Below are 18,101 nucleotides of genomic sequence, written 5' to 3' on the forward strand. Positions count from 1 at the left end.
GTGAATGATATGTTTCAATTAAATGGGCTCCATTCTGAACCTATTGAAATAATTTCTTCAGAATAATTTAGAAACTGATACCATACAGGTTGTCTCGACAAGAGCACTAGGAATTTTGAGACACTCTGTATAAAGCATAATTTGGAGGTATATTCATAAGAAGAAAGAAAAAGAATGGGTTTCGATATATATTTCAAAGATATTTCAGTAGGGGGAGTGAGTAATTTAAAAATAACTATTTTTCCCTCTCCTCATAGTCATACAATTTCATTTTAGTAGTTTCATTTAAATGGTTAAATATAATTCCATATTAGCAGGTAGTAAGCTATGCTGAATTCACTAGTCATGTGTGTCTGATTTCTATAGCTCCAGCTCTGTGTCGTTTATATATCAAGGTTTGAAGTCTTGTAATCTCACTATTTTTCATGAAGTGATTCCTATAGCACAAGAAAGGTTATGGAAATGCTCGAGAAAGATTGGCTTTAGAACATTACCTGTGACCTTAACTCCAAAGGGCAGCATTTCAGTCATGCCCAAATCAGGTGAATCATATTTTTAAAGTGTTGGCCAAGGTCCCTGCTATGTTAAAACAAAACAAAACAAAATAACAGAGAGTTCTTCAGGTTGTGTACTAATCAGTTAAATAGAGCCTTCAGCTTCCAGAGAGCACTTTATTTAGGCCATATAAATGTGGTTCTAGAGAAGATTCTGATGAATGGTGTCCCAGTTCCTAAAGAGTTTTGCTTTAATTTCACCTTCCTTTGGGCTTTATTGTTAATGAGATTCTTTAAAGGATAATTTAATAGTATAATTGGGTACCCTCAATTATTTCTAACATCAGCACTTTCTGTACGATTTCAAATAGCATTCTACCAAAAATGAACATACATATCTGGGCAACATTTAGGTCATCGGTATTATCTGAATGCAAGTTTCAGGGGAATGCTCTTTTCACACAAATTCAATTCAATTAAGATATGAATTAAAATCCCTAGAGTGGATGGATGAATATTACACTAGTCTTTAAGTATCATGCTCATAGCTGTGTAGGAAAATGCTACCTTCTTGGAGCCACCTTCCATCTCCCTGTGAGAGACAAGAAGAAAGAAGCATGTCTATATTTATGTTTAGAATTTATGAGACTCATTTATTTGAAAAAAAAGAAAATCAAGTATTTCTTGAAAAAAAAAAGGCTACATCATGTATTTCTATAAACCTACATTCTGTTTGGGCATATTCCAACAGTCTAAGGAGAGATTCCAAAAGCAACAGCTTATCAACATGTATTTCTCAAAAGAAATGGTTTCAATCATTGGAAAAAATAAACAACAACAAAAACTCATTTAGGAACAAATGTCTTTACAGGATGACAGAGACCATTGTGAAACTCCTTATTTATTTGACAATAATCATTGATTAGTGGCAACCTTGTGAGACTATTTTAAAAATAAAATACAACCAACATAACTACCTGGGCTAAATGAGAGGAGAAGATTTATGGATAATAAAAACAGTTGATAATCCAAATAATCATTTATATTTGGCCTTGGAACACAAAGAGAAACATAGAACACTCAGACATAAACTCAAACAAACACAAAAGCACACATACTAGAAATTCACATACTCCCCTCTGTGTTTAGTACCGTTCCCATTCCATTCCCTGGGTTCAACTGCTGGTTCTCCAAAATTTGGATGGCAAGAGATAAGAAGTGCCAGTCACTATATTTAGTCTATGCTGATAGTCTTATTAAGGATAGTGAAGGGGCAGCTAGGTGGCGCAGTGGATAGAGCACCGGCTCCGGAGTCAGGAGTACCTGAGTTCAAATCCGGCCTCAGACACTTAATACTTACTACCTGTGTGACCCTGGGCAAGTCACTTAACCCCAATTGCCTCACCAAAAAAAAAAAAAAAAAGGATAGTGAAAACTGATCATATGAGTTTGGATTACTAAAAGTCTTTTACAAAATGTTTAGTTAGGAGAAACCAGTAGTCACGAAAGTGTTTCTAACAAGTAATTTTTCTGGAAACGTTCATATATCCCAGAAGTCATTCATCTTGCAGTATGGGCATTATGTTTTTGATCTATACCTGTGATCTTACCAGTGTAGGGAGCTCCCTTGACCACTGCAGATCAGTAACTTCTTTGCACCTTTTAGAGTTGACTGTATGGAGTTCATTACTCTATCCATTACATGTTTTTTAAGTTCCAAGAGTGTATAAATATTCTATCATTCAATTTTGAAAATCGTCCACTAAACCCCAAGACCAACACAAATACTACTAAAGAATAATTTTCTACACACCTGGTAGGTTTTTTTTTTCCTGAGAAAGGTATAGCATATTTAGAAAGAAATCACACAGATAAAAATGAAAAGTGTTTTTGTTAAGCATGTCACCAATTCATTTAAAATGCAGTAAAAATGAAAATGGCCTGAATACAAAGGTTAACGTCTACCTTATCAAGAGGTGGCATGTACATTAGATCCTCTTGGGTAGAATACAAGCAAGAACAACAAACTAGTTGGGCATTTGCACATTAATTATTAGGTCCCTCTTACCATGCCATACAGTATTGGTTTCCAAACAAATGCAGAATTTTATATCATAGACCACACTTCTCAGAGCTGTTCTCTCTCCTCTCCTTCCCCACTCTCCCCTGGCTCCAAATGGGAAAAAAAATACATGGTTTTAGAGTCACATAATTTGGAATTTATGTAAATTTTCTCTGAGGGTGGCAGCACTGTGTTATGATGAAGGCTTGCAATGTACTCAAAAAGATGGAGGAAGATGGTCTGAAAACTGAATGGTCCAATTTAAACCCATCGAGATCTAGCAGGCAGTTTAACTCCTATTAAACTCCATCTGTTTTACAGTTAAAAATTAGACCTCATTCCATCACAATGCAACAGCCCTGAGCTTTTTAAGGCAAGCTGGGATTTAAGATCTAAATAGTCTACCTTAAGGCCTGGTCTAGGCTAATGTACATTTCTCTAATCTGGTTGCCAATAAAAAATGGCTCTTTGAATCCCTGTGGGACTCCAATCACGTGAACCAAGTTACTTCTTAGTGGCAGAGGAAGCCCTTGATAGAAATTAATATTTAAGAAATAAGGGGCAGCTAGGTGGCACAGTGGATAGAGCACTGGCCCTGGATTCAGGAGGACCTGAGTTCAAATCCGGCCTCAGACACTTAACACTTACTAGCTGTGTGACCCTGGGCAAGTCACTTAACCCCAATTGCCTCACCAAAAAAAAAAAAAGAAAAAGAAAGAAGCATGGTATAAAACTTGTCAGAGAGACAAGTAAAAGGTCATGGTTACTTCTAAGACCTTCCTTCCTAATATTTCAGGCACCCAAGCACTTTGATTTCCTTCAGTTCTATAATTGAAATTTTCATGGTCTCTGAATCCAGGTGGTTGCCAGAGTTTACAACTATAAAACTGTGACAAAGGAACATAGATACTCAGTAACTTGTTTGCTACAGAAAAAGAGAAAACTCATGATTTAGGTGAGAATCAAAATATGATTCCTGTTTGACAACATAAAGTGAATTATTCTTTCATCCCAACAATTTTAAGGAAAGAGGTGGGAAAATGTAAAAACTGAAGGGGTATGTATACCTTTTTCTACTGCCCTAAAATGTTCATTAGTCTAGATAGCATAACTACACAAAAACTTTGCTTAAACATATGTTCTTTCCCACCAATAAAATGTAAGCTCTTTGAGGGAAGGTACTATTTTGCTTTGAATCCCCAGTGCCTGGCACATAATAGAGGCTTAATAAAGTTTTGGTGAATTAAATTGAGTACTATTCATTAGAGAGAAGAATTCAGTACAAAGAAAATCTATTTTATGCCCCCTTTCAGGGGGGTTTGTTACTAAAATACCAAAAGAAGCTCCTTAAGATCTAGTTTCCCATGAATTGGGTTGCCCAAATTACAGTGAGGCAAAGCATCAAGAAAAAAACTACCTCCTGTACTGGGCAATGCAGAAAAGTATCTGTGGGTATTTTAGGCAGGACTGTCTGCCAAAGGAGGCTGCTCTGGTACAAATAATACAACTTTTCATTACAAAAGGGGGAAAAAATCAGCCCAACTATGGTGTTTTCTCATTATAAAGGTTAAGAAGTGCTATAAGAATACTATCAAAGGTACTCCACTAAGCTCAAGTCTGTATATGATACATATTTTGCAATGCATGTTGCTGCAGGTGGGGTGTTAGAATGGCTTTTTCTCTGTACCCCAAATACCATAGCTGAATATCTAAGTATTCTTACCTAAGTAAGAGATAAACAAAATATAAATATCAGTGCTGTATATTTTCAAACTTTTAAAATAAACACAAATGATATCTAGGTATACAGGTTATAATTGTAAGGTCAACACTAGCACATAAATTTGACTCACCTAAGTACATACCAGGATACTTCCTATTTCAACACATGCACCTACAGACATGTTGTCATGCATACAAGCTCACTTCCTGCTGCTAGCAGGAATGTTAGAATATACATAATTGTACACCGTTTAAACATAAATCCAATGGGCAAATTGATGAGGATGACATTTAAAAAAAAAAAGTAGTGCTGAGCTATTAAACAAACAAAATACAGGAAGATGGTTCATCTGTCGATTAAAAACACTGAAGACCGATGAAAAGTTAAGATTTTTAACTGCTTGTTCTGTATATCAAGAGATGAAATTCTTAATCTTGAAGAATACAGAGCAGGACACAACTGGCTACAAACACACAGAATGCTCAGTTTGGAAAGTAGGTCTAGAGCTTTGGCCGCAGCATCTACCCATCCTGTTTTAGGGAGACTTAGACAACTGTGGTCTCTGATTGCAGTGAAAAAGAATAGCTGTACACAGTCTTCTTCAAGGCTGGGGGCGCAGATGGGGATCTAGGTGCCCATCGAGAAGGTGGGCGTCGATTTGCTGGCCGAGCAGGCCGAGAAAACCTTTTCCCATCGGATGATTTCATTGCCACAGACTCCTAGAACACAAATACAGTCATTCACTTGGGGAAGTACCCACCAATACTGCAAAGTAACATTTCAACTGGCAAGCTTAGACACATTTTTTTTCTCAATACTGAGAAAAAGTCACAGAGATATTTGTGCAGCATGAACCTGTACTCTATAGACTGTTCTTGGTGGCCATTTTCATATCATCTCGATTGTGAAATATAGTACTTGGGGAATTGATGAATCCTTCACATTGTCAAGATTTTGGCCAGAAAAACTATTCTCATTTCCATTTTTAAACCCACATTTCAAAGTGATAATCTTAAATCACTCTCCTCTGGGGTGACTGGGAAACTCAATACCTCTTCAGTGGTACTAAAAAAATCTGGGAACCTGCAAATTTTAAAATCTGGGAAGGGGTTGGGTTCCACTCATGATAGTGTTAGGGTTGGGGTTTTCTAGAAGGTAAAAATGAAACTAAAACAATAAAAAATGGGGATCCTAGGTCATAGGCAAAGATAAGGTAATTTCTTTGGTTCTGGGAACTCCTGGGTTAAACCTCCCCCCCGCAAACTTCCCTCTTCCAGTGCAGGTCAACACCTGTAATTATTAAGAGTCTCACAGGGGTGCCTAGAGCATTAGTAATAGGAAGTAAAAACTTCTTGTTTGATTTTCTCTGAAGTCCCAAATGTTTGGGTAATACAAGGAGTCCCCAGTCCTAATATGCCTATTAGCACAGTGCTTGGACTTGTTAAGTTGTGAATGCCTCTTTGTGACCCCATTTGGAGCTTTCTTGGCAAAGACACTGGAGGGCTTTGCCATTTCCTTCTCCAGATCATTTTACAGATGAGGAAACAGAGGCAAACAGGGTTAAGTGACTTTTTCAAGGCCACACAGCTAGTAAGTGTCCGAGGTCAGATTTGAACTCAGGAAAATGAGTCTTCCTGCCTCCAGGCCTGGGGCTCTATCCACAACACCACCTAGCTGCCCTGGAACTTAGTAAGACCTTAATATGTGCTTGTTGACTGACTATTTGCATCCCTTCTCTGCGTCTTCTTCCCTCCTAATCCCCAATTTGGTCCCTGGAAAGACTCTACTTCTTTTTAAAAAAATTTATTTATTTATTATCCTTATTTTTTATCACAAAAGTATTTATATTATTTTCCAGTTACATGTAAAGACTTTTCAAAATTTGTTTTCATAGGATTTTTAGTTCCAAATTTTTCTCCCACCCTTACATCCCTCCTCCCTCCCCAAGATGGAAAGCAATCTGATATAGGTTATATATGTACAATCACATTAAACATATTTCTGCATTAAGATTCCACTTCTGGGGGCAGCTAGGTGGCACAGTGGATAAAGCACCGGCCCTGGATTCAGGAGGACCTGAGTTCAAATCTGGCCTCATACACTTGACACTTACTAGCTGTGTGACCCTGGGCAAGTCACTTAACCTTCATTGCCCTGAAAGAAAAAAGAAAGACTCCACTTCTTATGCCTAGGGTGGTTACAGGAGAATGATTTTCCTTTTGGGTTACATAACCATTTCTTTCCATGAACAACAACAAAAAAAAATGAGGCAGAGGGTAAAGAAGGAACTCTCATTTGCTATCATCTGTCATTTTCCAATTACCTGGTTCATTGTGAGGCAGTTAGACATGGTAATTTTAAGGGGAGAGAATATTTCAGACCTCAATACCACTCCCCTCCCATTAAAAATATCTCAAGTCGGGGCGGCTAGGTAGCGCAGTGGATAGAGCACCGGCCCTGGAGTCAGGAGGACCTGAGTTCAAATCCAGCCTCAGACACATAACACTTACTAGCTTTGTGACCCTGAGCAAGTCACTTAACCCCAACTGCCTCACTTAAAAAAATGTTTCAAGTCTTCCTTTCTGAGTGAAAATGAAGTAATGGGAAAACATTAAAGCATGGATTCTTAATTGGTATGATGTTACCCTTTGGCAGTCTGGTGAAACCTATGGACTCCTTTTCAGAATGAGTTTTTAAATGCACCAAATAAAATAAAAATGATTACAAAGGAAGCCAATTCTATTGAAATGCAATTACAATTTTTTCAAGTTTACAAATTCCAGGTTAAGAACTCCTTCATTTAAAACAAGGTTCTCTTTTGTGCTCTTTGACAAAATTAAAATTTCTAATAGAATGTGTGAAAACTCATGTCCGTACTGGGATTTGCAAAAAGAAACCAAAAAACAAAAAAGAATTTGGGCTGAGGAAACTGAATTAGATCATGCTTAAGATCACTTTCAATTCACAATATTTTTATGACTTAGTGATGAATTTTTCCCTTTGAAAAAAGGTAGCTTCACTGACTGACATTATACAAAAGGTTGATAAGATGGGCTGCTGATGAATTTTATGTTTTCTGATAACTGGCATAGCTAGCTTTGGAGATATTTAGTACAAGATTTTCTGCAGTTTGCTGAATTTTTTTTTAATTATTTTTTTACAATACATAAAAACAGTCTACAAAGGCATAGAGGGTTTTGTGATCCATGTTAGTGAGAAAAGAAAGGGACATATCTGTGAAATTATAGATCCTGGAAGTACCAAAGTAAGTAACAAAATCAAAACTTTGAAAGTTCAAGGTTAGTTATAGGTCTAAGTTCCTAATGGTTCAACAAGTTTAAAAATTAGCACAATGCCAGTCATTTAGACTAAAGGATAATTGACTAATTTAACCCTTACCTGTTGCTAAATTCTGATGCAGCTCCACACAAAAATGCAGTATCTCCTCTTACCTCTGTTAACTTTTTCCTCTCTATTCCTTGCTTGCTTTGCTGCTCCATAGACATGGCTGACTCCATCTGAAGCTCTTGCTTTTCTTGTTCTGGTTGAAACAGTTCTAAACACTGATTAAGGGTGTCCTTGTTATTCTCGATGACATTACAATCCCATTTGTTCCATTGATCCTGGCAGCATTTTGAGTTTGGTGACAAAGACCCTGTTGATTTCTCATAGTTTTTCAGCAGCTTTTCTACTACTCCGTAGTTTGACTTGGGATCAGCTGATCGTGGACGACCTAATAAATTACTTGGTCTCCAGTTATGTTCATGAAGCATGTGATGGTAATTGCTAGCATTAGCATGCTCCTGTGCTTGCTTAACTTGCCCTCCCGTGACGTTTTTGGTAAAACTGTTTTGCATTCTCTCTTTAGGCACTGAGAAGCTGTTGTTCTGAATGCAACACAGGTTGTCATTTTCTTTTGCATGAATTGCACAATGCTTGGAGTCTTTGGATGAATTTAAGAGACTCTGAATATGCTGTGCTGAACTACAACATCTGTCTGTTCGAAATACAGTTCTGTTAAATTCATCTGTCTTTGCTGCCAATTTTTCATTCTTTGAAATCTTTTCAAAGTTGCAACCAACTCCTGTAAATGAATCACTGTTAGGTTTCAAAGAACAATTCAGGTCATCTCTTACATGAACAGCAGAATCAGATGTAGCCTGGTGTCTTTGGATCAACTTCTCATATGGAAGATTATTGGAGTTAGTTTTTGGAAGCCACAATGTTGAGGGCACACTCTTCGTACCTGTTCCAAGCTTGTTTATATCATGCGACCATATATTAGTCTCCAAGTCCTTATTACATTGAGTTTCACTGTCTATTTTGGCTATTTGCACTGAAGCGGCAAGAGTAACTTGATCTTTCAAAGTGTTCTGTTTATGTGGGCAGGACACAGATGCTTCACGATGCCTTACAAGGAAGTCATTACTACAATTCCTTTGACCCCTGTAGTCTTGCGTCTCCCACCTGTTGTCTAAAATTTCCTTTGGACCATCAAAGACTGGGTGATCTTCAGAATATGAGCTTGGCAAGTTTCGAGAAGTGCTTCTTGGAGGAGGGACTGGTGGAGTTTCATTTCTTTGCAAAGAAAGTGTATCTGGTACACTGTTCTCAACAGGGATGTTATGGGGCATATCATTAAAATGGATTAATTTCTTTTTATTCATCTGTTTGTCCATATCTAAATTGATTAAAGTAATTGCAGGGCCATTGCTGATCACTTGATTCACATCAGGATTAACTGTGTTTATTGTTTCCTGGAGTAAGGGAGTTGACTTCATCCTGCATAGAAATTAAGAACAATTTAGTGATAACATTATTTAGGAGAAGCCCTCTAGAGAAACAGTGCATTGAATCTTAGGTGACTCAGTAAAGATGAGATTCTACATGTTGCTCAAGCACTGATTTATGTTATCATTTTCCTGCTCATGTACCTTCAATGACTTCTCATCCCATGAAGCCCACACTCCTTAACCTAGTCTGACATTCGAAACCCTACCAATCTGGACCTTTTTCTATTTCATAATTCTTTTCTTCCATACACAAACCCTCTGCCATAGTCAGGACTAACTATTTATTGTCCCAGCACAGGTCTTGCTTAATCTTAACTCCATGCTGCTGCTCATACACAGATTTTCTTGGATGATCTCCAGCACCTTCTCTACCACTCTTAGTCCTTCCCATCCTCCAAGAACCAGAATGAGTTTTACCACTTCTCTGATGCCTTATTAAATGCCTCAGCCTATGGTGATTTCTTCTGAAGTCTTATTTTATATTACCTTATACTGTTATCTTTTTGCATGTTTCTTGTATCCCAAACCAGACTATGAACTCTGTGAGTGCAAGAACTATATCTTGTTCTTCTTCAAAGCTTTCATTTGATAGTTCCTACTGCAAGGAGAGATTTGGTAAATCTGTTCATTAATTTATAGATTAAAATATCACTAAGGCTTAGTCTAGATTTCATTAGAGAAGGAATTAAAATGCGTGTAAGCATGATTATTGCCTTAACATGGGAAAGTCATTGATCTTTTGGAAACAAAGCAAGATATTCGCTTCAAAGCATTTATTCTGCCCTGTTATTTATGTCCATGGTAACATGGAGAATATTCCATATAAAGTATTCGTGATTTTTTTTCAATGGATTATCCCTTATCAGATCTTCAAACTGCCTCATGTTTTATATCAAAAGTTTTTATCTTCCTTGTTGTCTTAGATCTATTTGGTAATCTAGTGAAGCATAAGGACCGCTTTTAAAAAGATGAAACACAGAGGATTACAAAGAATGCCAATTATATTGAAATATGGTTCTCAAAAGATCTTTAAAAATAAATTCAAATTCATCCCCTGGAATCTATCCATGGACCCCAGGTTAAAAACCCCTGTTTCATATTTTCTCTAGTTTTACATTCTTTTATTATATGAAGAAAAAATGGACCAAATATTTAGCAGTTTTGAGGAGTATTTGCTTCATAGAAATATAGGTTTAATATCTACTTCTGGGATAGCTAAGTGATACAGTGGATACAGCACCAGCCCTGGACCTGTGTTCAAATCCAGCCTTAGATAATTATTAGCTGTGTGACCCTGGGCAAGTAACTTAACCCTGATTTCCTCAAAAAAATCTGCTTCTGAAATCCCCATCCCCAATATTTTTTTTAAAAAAATGAAAACCAAGAATAACAAGAGTCACATCAAAGTGTCAGGTTTTAATTTTGTTAGCAATAGGAAATTAGATATTAAAGTCAATAACATGAAAGTATCAAACCTCAAAGTGGGAATTAGAAACATTGGAATGGGGGCAGCTAGGTGGCGCAGTGGATAGAGCACCGGCCCTGGAGTCAGGAGTACTTGAGTTCAAATCCGGCCTTAGACACTTAACACTTACTAGCTGTGTGATCCTGGGCAAGTCACTTAACCCCAATTGCCACAATAAAAAAAAAAAAAAAAAAAAAAAAAGAAACTTTGGAATGTCTAGGCCTTAAAACAGAGACACTGTACAGACCCAAAATAGTAAGTGTTCAATTTAATGATGTGTGGTTGTAGTAAAACATTTCACATCTCTGCACAACTCAATTCCCTTTTCTCATTGCCTCTAGATATTTCTCTCCCTGTAGGTACAAATATCTCAAATAATCTTACTAATTTCGTGCTTTCTATATGTCTATAAAATAAGGTTACTTAATGATGTCTTTGAATTTCAATTTTCTCTCATCAAACTTTTTGTTTGATGAAGGAAACGATGGGAAGAACTTGATAACAAGGCTCAGTCCCAGTGGAGGAGGGTGATTGGCTTCAAGAGCTATGTGGGAGCCTTAATTAAATAGGGTGGCAAAGGAACTTTTGTCCAAGTAGATACAACAGATGAAGTGTTATGTGTGTCCTAAGTTATCTGTAAAAACAAACCCTGGTCATTAACTCTGTGAAAATTTAAGAAATGAATCTTGTGTGTTGAAACTGTTTGTACCCAATTCTGCAGAATTCCAATGATTGTGTCTTATCTACCTAACATTTTACTTGTTTTGAAATGACTATAGATACAATGTCCACTTTTATAGTGTGTCTCTAATCAATGTCTTCTAGACATGAGTTATCATAACAGAAGAATGTTATGTTTTGGTTCAAATATAACAATAACAATCTGTTAGCCTAGAAATTATTTTAATCAGATTATTCCAACTTAAAAGTTCCCCAACAAATAATAAGAATTTGAGATGGCAATTTTGTATGTTAGAAAAAGCATTATATCTGGGGTCAAAGGGTGTGGGTTCAAATTCTTCTGCTACTCATTCATTACCTTTGTGACCTAGAGCAAGTCATTTACCTCTATGAGCCCTAGCTTCTTTCTCTGTGTAAGGGATTGGACTAGATAACTTCTAACATCCATTCTAGCTCAGAATCCATGATCTAATCATCTTATTAGTGTCTTGTGGCCAGACTATGTTAACTAAACACTCAAAAATGAAATTTATTCAGTTTTTTAATGGTGACAATCCATCAGCTACCAGAAGGCAGAAAATACATAATCGATATTTGTACAATTTTCCCCTCTGGTGAAGATGATAACTATTCACATTAATGAAAATAGTATAGTATGTAATCAAATGAAGTTCCTACTGACTCTAAGTTTAATTTGGAGACATATTTAAAATATTCCCCAAATTCCATATCCCAAATAGGATCATTTTACTGAACAGTATTATTCCTCAACACGAAAGTGCCACAAATGTACCAACCTACCTTCTGTGGTTAGATCGCTTTCGGATTTCCTCTTGAAAGTTGCATAATTCCTCACTAACTTTGGCAAGTTCCTCAAGAGCCTTTATACATATAAACAATGTCATGTTAGTACCTTGAAATGTAAATATTTTTTTAGAAATGACTTTATGGCCAGTGATGTTTTACTTACTGTATTGAGGGCATTAGTACAGCTCTTTCTTTCTTCCTCAGAAATATTCAAGCCAGACCCACCCTCACATTTCTTTTGGTTTTTTGTGGCCAGAGGGTTCATGAACACTGCTTTGGATTTCCTCATTGTTGTTTGTTCCTTGCTCATTTGATTTTTTTCCTCAAGGAAGCTGCCTCCTTTGATAGTGTCTGTATTTAGACTTACAGGACAGAGTCCAACTCTCAGAGCTGCAGTGTCATGTTGTCCTGAATTTGGGGAATGTGGTGAAAATGGCGCTATTTTACTTTTGACATTGGTATCATGTTCAGTAGTTTTGGAGCAGCCATTCTTCTTGTTCTCTCTCCTGAGCTTTACTTCTTGGCAAAGCTAGAAAGACAATAAAATTACATCTCACTCAAAATGCCAGTTTACAGCCTGGGACAAACATTTGGAGTCTCTATTATGTTAGTTGTATTTTATTATTAATGAACTACCTGACACCTTTATGATACTCTATATCTGAGGACCTCAAAGCCAGTTAAGAAGAGAGGATTTATTGATCCTTACACAACTGTTCTATGATAACTAAGCAAAGGTCTAGTTCTGGTTCTGCCACATAGTAGGCTTATGGCTTTGGGCAAGGATGTAAACTTTCTGGACCCCAGTTTCCTCACCTACAAAATGGGGATAAGAATACCCCACCTATCTCACAAAGTTGTGATGATCAAATAATATAATTTGAGTAAAGCAATATATAAATATGTTATTTTATTAATTGTTATTATTTTATTTACCCAGCCCTTGAGAAATTTAGGTTTGACATAAGGAAAGATATCCAAACAATTAGAGTTATCTGAAAGTGGAATAAGTTGCTTTAGGAGAAAGTGGGTTCCTTCAACTAGTGGTCTTTAATTAAAGACTGCATTGTCAGGTAACCCCTTTGGGTATGCACTGGAATAAATGTCCTTTGAAGTCCCTTCTAATTCTAAAATTCTTGGGTTATGATTCTGTTATTCAGATTTTTTTACTTTCCTGACTATTCTAGTATAGAAGAGGTGGTGGAGAAATGGTAATTATAGAGTAATACATGCAATATGGGCAAATGATAATCATAATAGAATTAGTAATAATAACAATGATAGGTGGCATATCTAGGTGGCATAGTGGATTAAGTACTGGCCCTGGATTCAGGAGCACCTGAGTTCAAATTGGGCCTAAGTCACTTGATACTTGCTAGCTGTGCGACCTTGCACAAGTCACTTAACCATCACTGCCCTGCCAAAAAATAAATTAAAAAACAAGAAAAAAATGATACCTACCTTTTATATAGTGTTATAAAGTTATATCATTTTAAATACATTCTGTGAGGTGAATAGTGTAATATTCTTTTTTTCCATTTTATAAGTAAAGAAGGTGAGGCTCAGAGAAATTTTTAGTCACCAAAGGCCATAGAAATAGTAAATAGGGGAACCAAGGCCCACACTGAGCTCTTCTGACTCCAAGTACAGTGTTCTTTCAACTCTATCATGCTGCCTTTTGATGTCTTGGGGAGGAGCCTCAGGAAATCTCTTCAGACTATTTACAATCTCACTTATCAGGATTGTGCTTGGTCCCAAATGGTCCAATTACTTGAGATTGCACTGTGATGTACAACCTTTCCTTTGGCATTTAAACCAAGAACATGAAGGATAAAGGAGCTCGGAAGAGAATGGTCTTCCATTCTCAATCTCAAAAACAGTTTCATAACCACAACTGTGTTGCCTTACAGTACAGTGCAGATATTTCTTGTGTAAGTCATTCTGAAATGCAGAGTAGAATACCTACTATAGGTTGTTTAATGATCTGTATCTGACTTCAGGACAACATAGCACGAGTATAAGTATATGGTTTTATCTAAACAGAGATTAGTTTAAAACAAATGGTGGGATTAGGAAACTAGTTTTTATTTTGTTTACTCTGATATATCATTCAGTATCCAGGATCATGAAATGATAAAGCCAAGATCTTAATTCCACAGAACCTTGCATGCCATACTGACTAATGTTTATTTGTCAAATTTATTTCAAATAGGGCCATTATACAGTTTTGCTCTTTTAGGTTATAAGGCAAAGTAACAAATATTTTAAATATTCACAAAGAACTATGTTTGTGGAATAATGTAATATACTCATTCTACTTATTTTTAAGGTCTTTAAATTGACTAGATTCCTTCTTTGTCCTGTAGACTGTGTATTCTCTCAACAATAGAATCAAGGACCTGTTTCCTTGGTCTTTTTCTCATACTGTCTCTTGATACTCAGTACAACACTATTGTTTATTTGAACAAAATATTATTTCATGGGCATGAAAAATCCTATTAAAAGGTTTAAACCAGGGGTTCTTAACTTTGGGTCTGATAACTTGTTTTTAAAAATATTTTTGATAACTGTATTTCAGTATAATTGATCTTTATAATCCTATATATTTTATGCATTTTAAAACAGGATGCTGAAAAGCAGTCTATAGGCTTCACTATACTGACAAAGAGGTCCATGATACAAAAAATTGATAAGAACCTTTGCATTAAGGTAGCAGTTCTTAAAGTGTTATTCACAGTCCCCTAGGAGTCCCTGAGACACTTTCAGGGGGTCCATGAAGTCAAAACTATTTTCATAATACTAAGATGTTATTTTCTTGTTAAAATGCTATTATCTTTTCTGGCTACATATCTGTGTGACACTGCATTTTCTTCATATACATTCACCTAAACAACATATCACAAGAGATTGAATGAAGAAATATGCATTCAACGCAGAATCCAAGTAAGTTCTATTAAGTCAGATATTAAAAAGAGTCACAAAAATATTTAAAATTATTAATTCTTCATGCTAACTTTTTTGTTTGGGGAAAAATAGTTATTTTTCCATAAAATATTTAACATTTTTGTTATTTTAAATAAAATTTCAAAATTTATCAGTCTTAATTGTTATTTGGTAAATATTGATGGATATAACCCATATAAACAAAAGCTCTTTAAGGTCCTCAATAATTTTTATGAGTTTAAAGTGTTACTCAGACCAAAAGGGTTGAGAACTGCCTGAGTAGATGAACGAGGGAGAAGCCTTTGGAAAATAACAATCAAACACATCATTACCTGGACCACTACAGTCCTCCCCACCCCTCAAAGTCATTTAAACTAAATGGCATCAAATAATTGGTTTAATGATTTTGGGGATAATTTTCCTCCCTTTCTCCTCCTTCACTGGATGGTTTGATGAGCTGGTGTTTGTGTCAATAGAAGGCTACTATATGAAAGCTTTAAATCAATCAAGGAAGACTAAGTAATTCATGATTTCAGGAGAGGTCAAGATTGCACTCTAACTTTTAGCTGTGATTTGATCCAGTAGCCCTGTATCAATACCATAAATCCATGAGGAGAGGAGGAGAAGAGGAAAGTAAGACACTCTCAGAGCTATAATGGGAACTGGAGGAAATGCTTTCCTCCAAGGGGTTTGAAAGGGCATGCTGCACTCTTTGTAGTTCTAAGCTTGGGTTATATCCATGTCTACAGAGATTCCTTTGTCTTATTGGCAGAAGTAGCATTAGTATTTAGTGGTTCCTCTCTATTTCCCAAATTAACTTATATTTTAATATTACTAACTACTGATTACTGGATATTTAATTTTTTTAATGCTTAGGGCTAAAGATCATCAAAGCATGTCTTTTAAGATCATGCTTACCTAACCTGAGGACTCTGCAAATCAACTGTCTTTGGAGATATAAATATATATAAATTTTGGCCAAAGGAAGCAAGTTAAAATTAGTTACTTTTGATGGAGACATACATATCCAAATATACCCATAAGTGGGAATACTAAAGGTGTTGCCTGATGGCATTGTACTAAGCTTGACAGAGTAATGGTTAATAGAAAAAAATTACTATTTGTGTCAAGGTTATGGTATGCCATTTATCATAACCCCTTTTCTATTGAATGCCACCGATAAATAGAGCAGAGCTTGCCAAAATAAATCTCACAGCTTTATGTCATTTGCTGTGTGATGCATGACACTTTTCTATTTTGCTGGCCTATGTAGCATATAATTTATTTAGGGAGACAGAATTCATACATCATCTCCCAATTAGAAAGATATATTTTCTAATACCCAATTGTAATTTACCTAAGTAATGTTCTTCCAGTTAAATCTTACTTTCATCTATCTTCCCCATATGCCCTTGGTATTGGAAAATTCATGCATCTCACTTCATATCTGCAGTCTCTCTAGCTACAGGACATAATGCTAGCAATTGAACAGTGAATTTGGCATATATGTATATACATATGTGTATAAATATATACATTTATTTATATTTATAAATATATAAAAATGAGTACATTTTCTTCTCTACCCAATGCTGTTAAATGAACTTATGCCTGTGTTGCTAAGCTAAATAAATTTCTCTGTAATGGGAACATAATGACTGAAGAGGAAAAATGGTAATGGTGGTATGCAAAAACAAGTATTAATGAAAGAGGATCACTTGGATCTTGGGATTTATAAGATATTCACAATAAACCTTTACTTACCTCTTCTATTTTCTTCTGCATAACTTTCCATTGGCTTTCCCATTCCTTCCTTTCATTGTCAAATTGGTCCAGTAATTCCATCTTTTCCTTAATCCAGTTTGTCTCCGTAGTCTCCCATTGCTTATGGAGATCCATGGCAACAGAGTAAGAGCCAGTGAAGAAGTATTTTTTTGATTTTTTTATTCTTCTTTATTTCTCTTTACTGATTCCTGGAGGCTGGGAGTTGCTTTATATGAACCAATCTCTCTTGCCTTTGTGTCTAGCTTTTAAAATACACCACAGTATAAATATAACAAGATACAGTTCCAAATCCTCTTGTTTTCTGGAAATGAATTTTATTATAACATCAACATCCAATGAACAGTAAACAAACTATAAGAAAATTGGATGGGAAAGAAGAAAAATAGATAATAGCAATCTGTCTAAGAAAGAGAAACTAATACAATTTGGAAACAGATCCAAAGCTTTATTCTCTGAGACAGAAAGAAAAAAAAACTATATTAATAACCCAAATACTTGAGTGTGATGCATTTCTATGTTTGGGGTTTTTTAAAGTGAAAACAACTCCTAGAGAGAGATTCTTTCATGAATCAAAATCAAAATGCCGAAAGGAAACAAAGCCTGAAATCTTGGCTATATGTCAATGGCAGAATATAATGTAGTTGAATCAATTTTCCTAATTTGCTATAGCCTCCCTGCACAACTCTGTGACTCATTTGCAACCAAACTACATCATTGTCACTGTTATTCAGAGACTCAGACTGTGTCAATATGAAGCTAAAGAGATCTTTAAGTAAAAAACAAAAATTCTAAGTCAATCAGGTCAAAGTTTAAAAAATGAGAATTTTTAAAATTAGAAATATTTTATTTAAATTATGCCTAAAATATTAAAATTATCTGAAAGTCCACAGTAAAAAATCTATATATACATACTTTCCCTTACATATACAATGTGATATGGCCTGTCTAGACAGCTGAAATTCAAGACACTTAAGGAAACATTTTACTCAAGTCTAGAACAACAGGGCTTGGACTAAGCAGTGATTAATAAAGGTTAAAGAACACTGAGTAAATAGCCAAATTGTCTTTTAATAATAAGCAACAGTAATTAATGATTAAATTTAACTATATTATTTTGTTTTGTTTTAAAGACAAAAAGGAAGACATGTTTTCTCTCAAATAGCAATTTCTCGATTCAAAAAATTGTATTATATCCCCATCTAGATAAAATGCTTTGCTAGGTGTTGGAAACAATGTAAAACATAAATGAATTATGACCTTTTCACATGTTCCTTTTTTTGTATCTGACATAAAACTTTGCTGATTCCAAAATCATTGCATGGGGCAGCTAGGTGGCACAGTGGATAGA

General features: G+C 35.6%; 1 protein-coding gene across 1 annotated transcript; it reads right to left on the minus strand.

The window, feature by feature from the left end:
• Positions 1 to 1,448: 1,448 nt before the first annotated feature.
• On the minus strand, positions 1,449 to 16,870 carry KIAA0408 (KIAA0408 ortholog). The gene is made up of 5 exons (XM_043962887.1): positions 16,733 to 16,870; positions 12,189 to 12,554; positions 12,020 to 12,099; positions 7,732 to 9,061; positions 1,449 to 4,998 (listed from the first exon to the last, which is right to left on the minus strand). Exons 1-5 carry the CDS (start codon positions 16,865 to 16,867, stop codon positions 4,825 to 4,827), a joined length of 2,085 nt encoding a protein of 694 aa, XP_043818822.1. The 5' UTR covers positions 16,868 to 16,870; the 3' UTR covers positions 1,449 to 4,824.
• Between the last annotated feature and the right edge of the window lie 1,231 nt (positions 16,871 to 18,101).

Source organism: Dromiciops gliroides, chromosome 4 (assembly GCF_019393635.1).
Source record: "Dromiciops gliroides isolate mDroGli1 chromosome 4, mDroGli1.pri, whole genome shotgun sequence".
Lineage (NCBI taxonomy): Eukaryota > Metazoa > Chordata > Mammalia > Microbiotheria > Microbiotheriidae > Dromiciops > Dromiciops gliroides.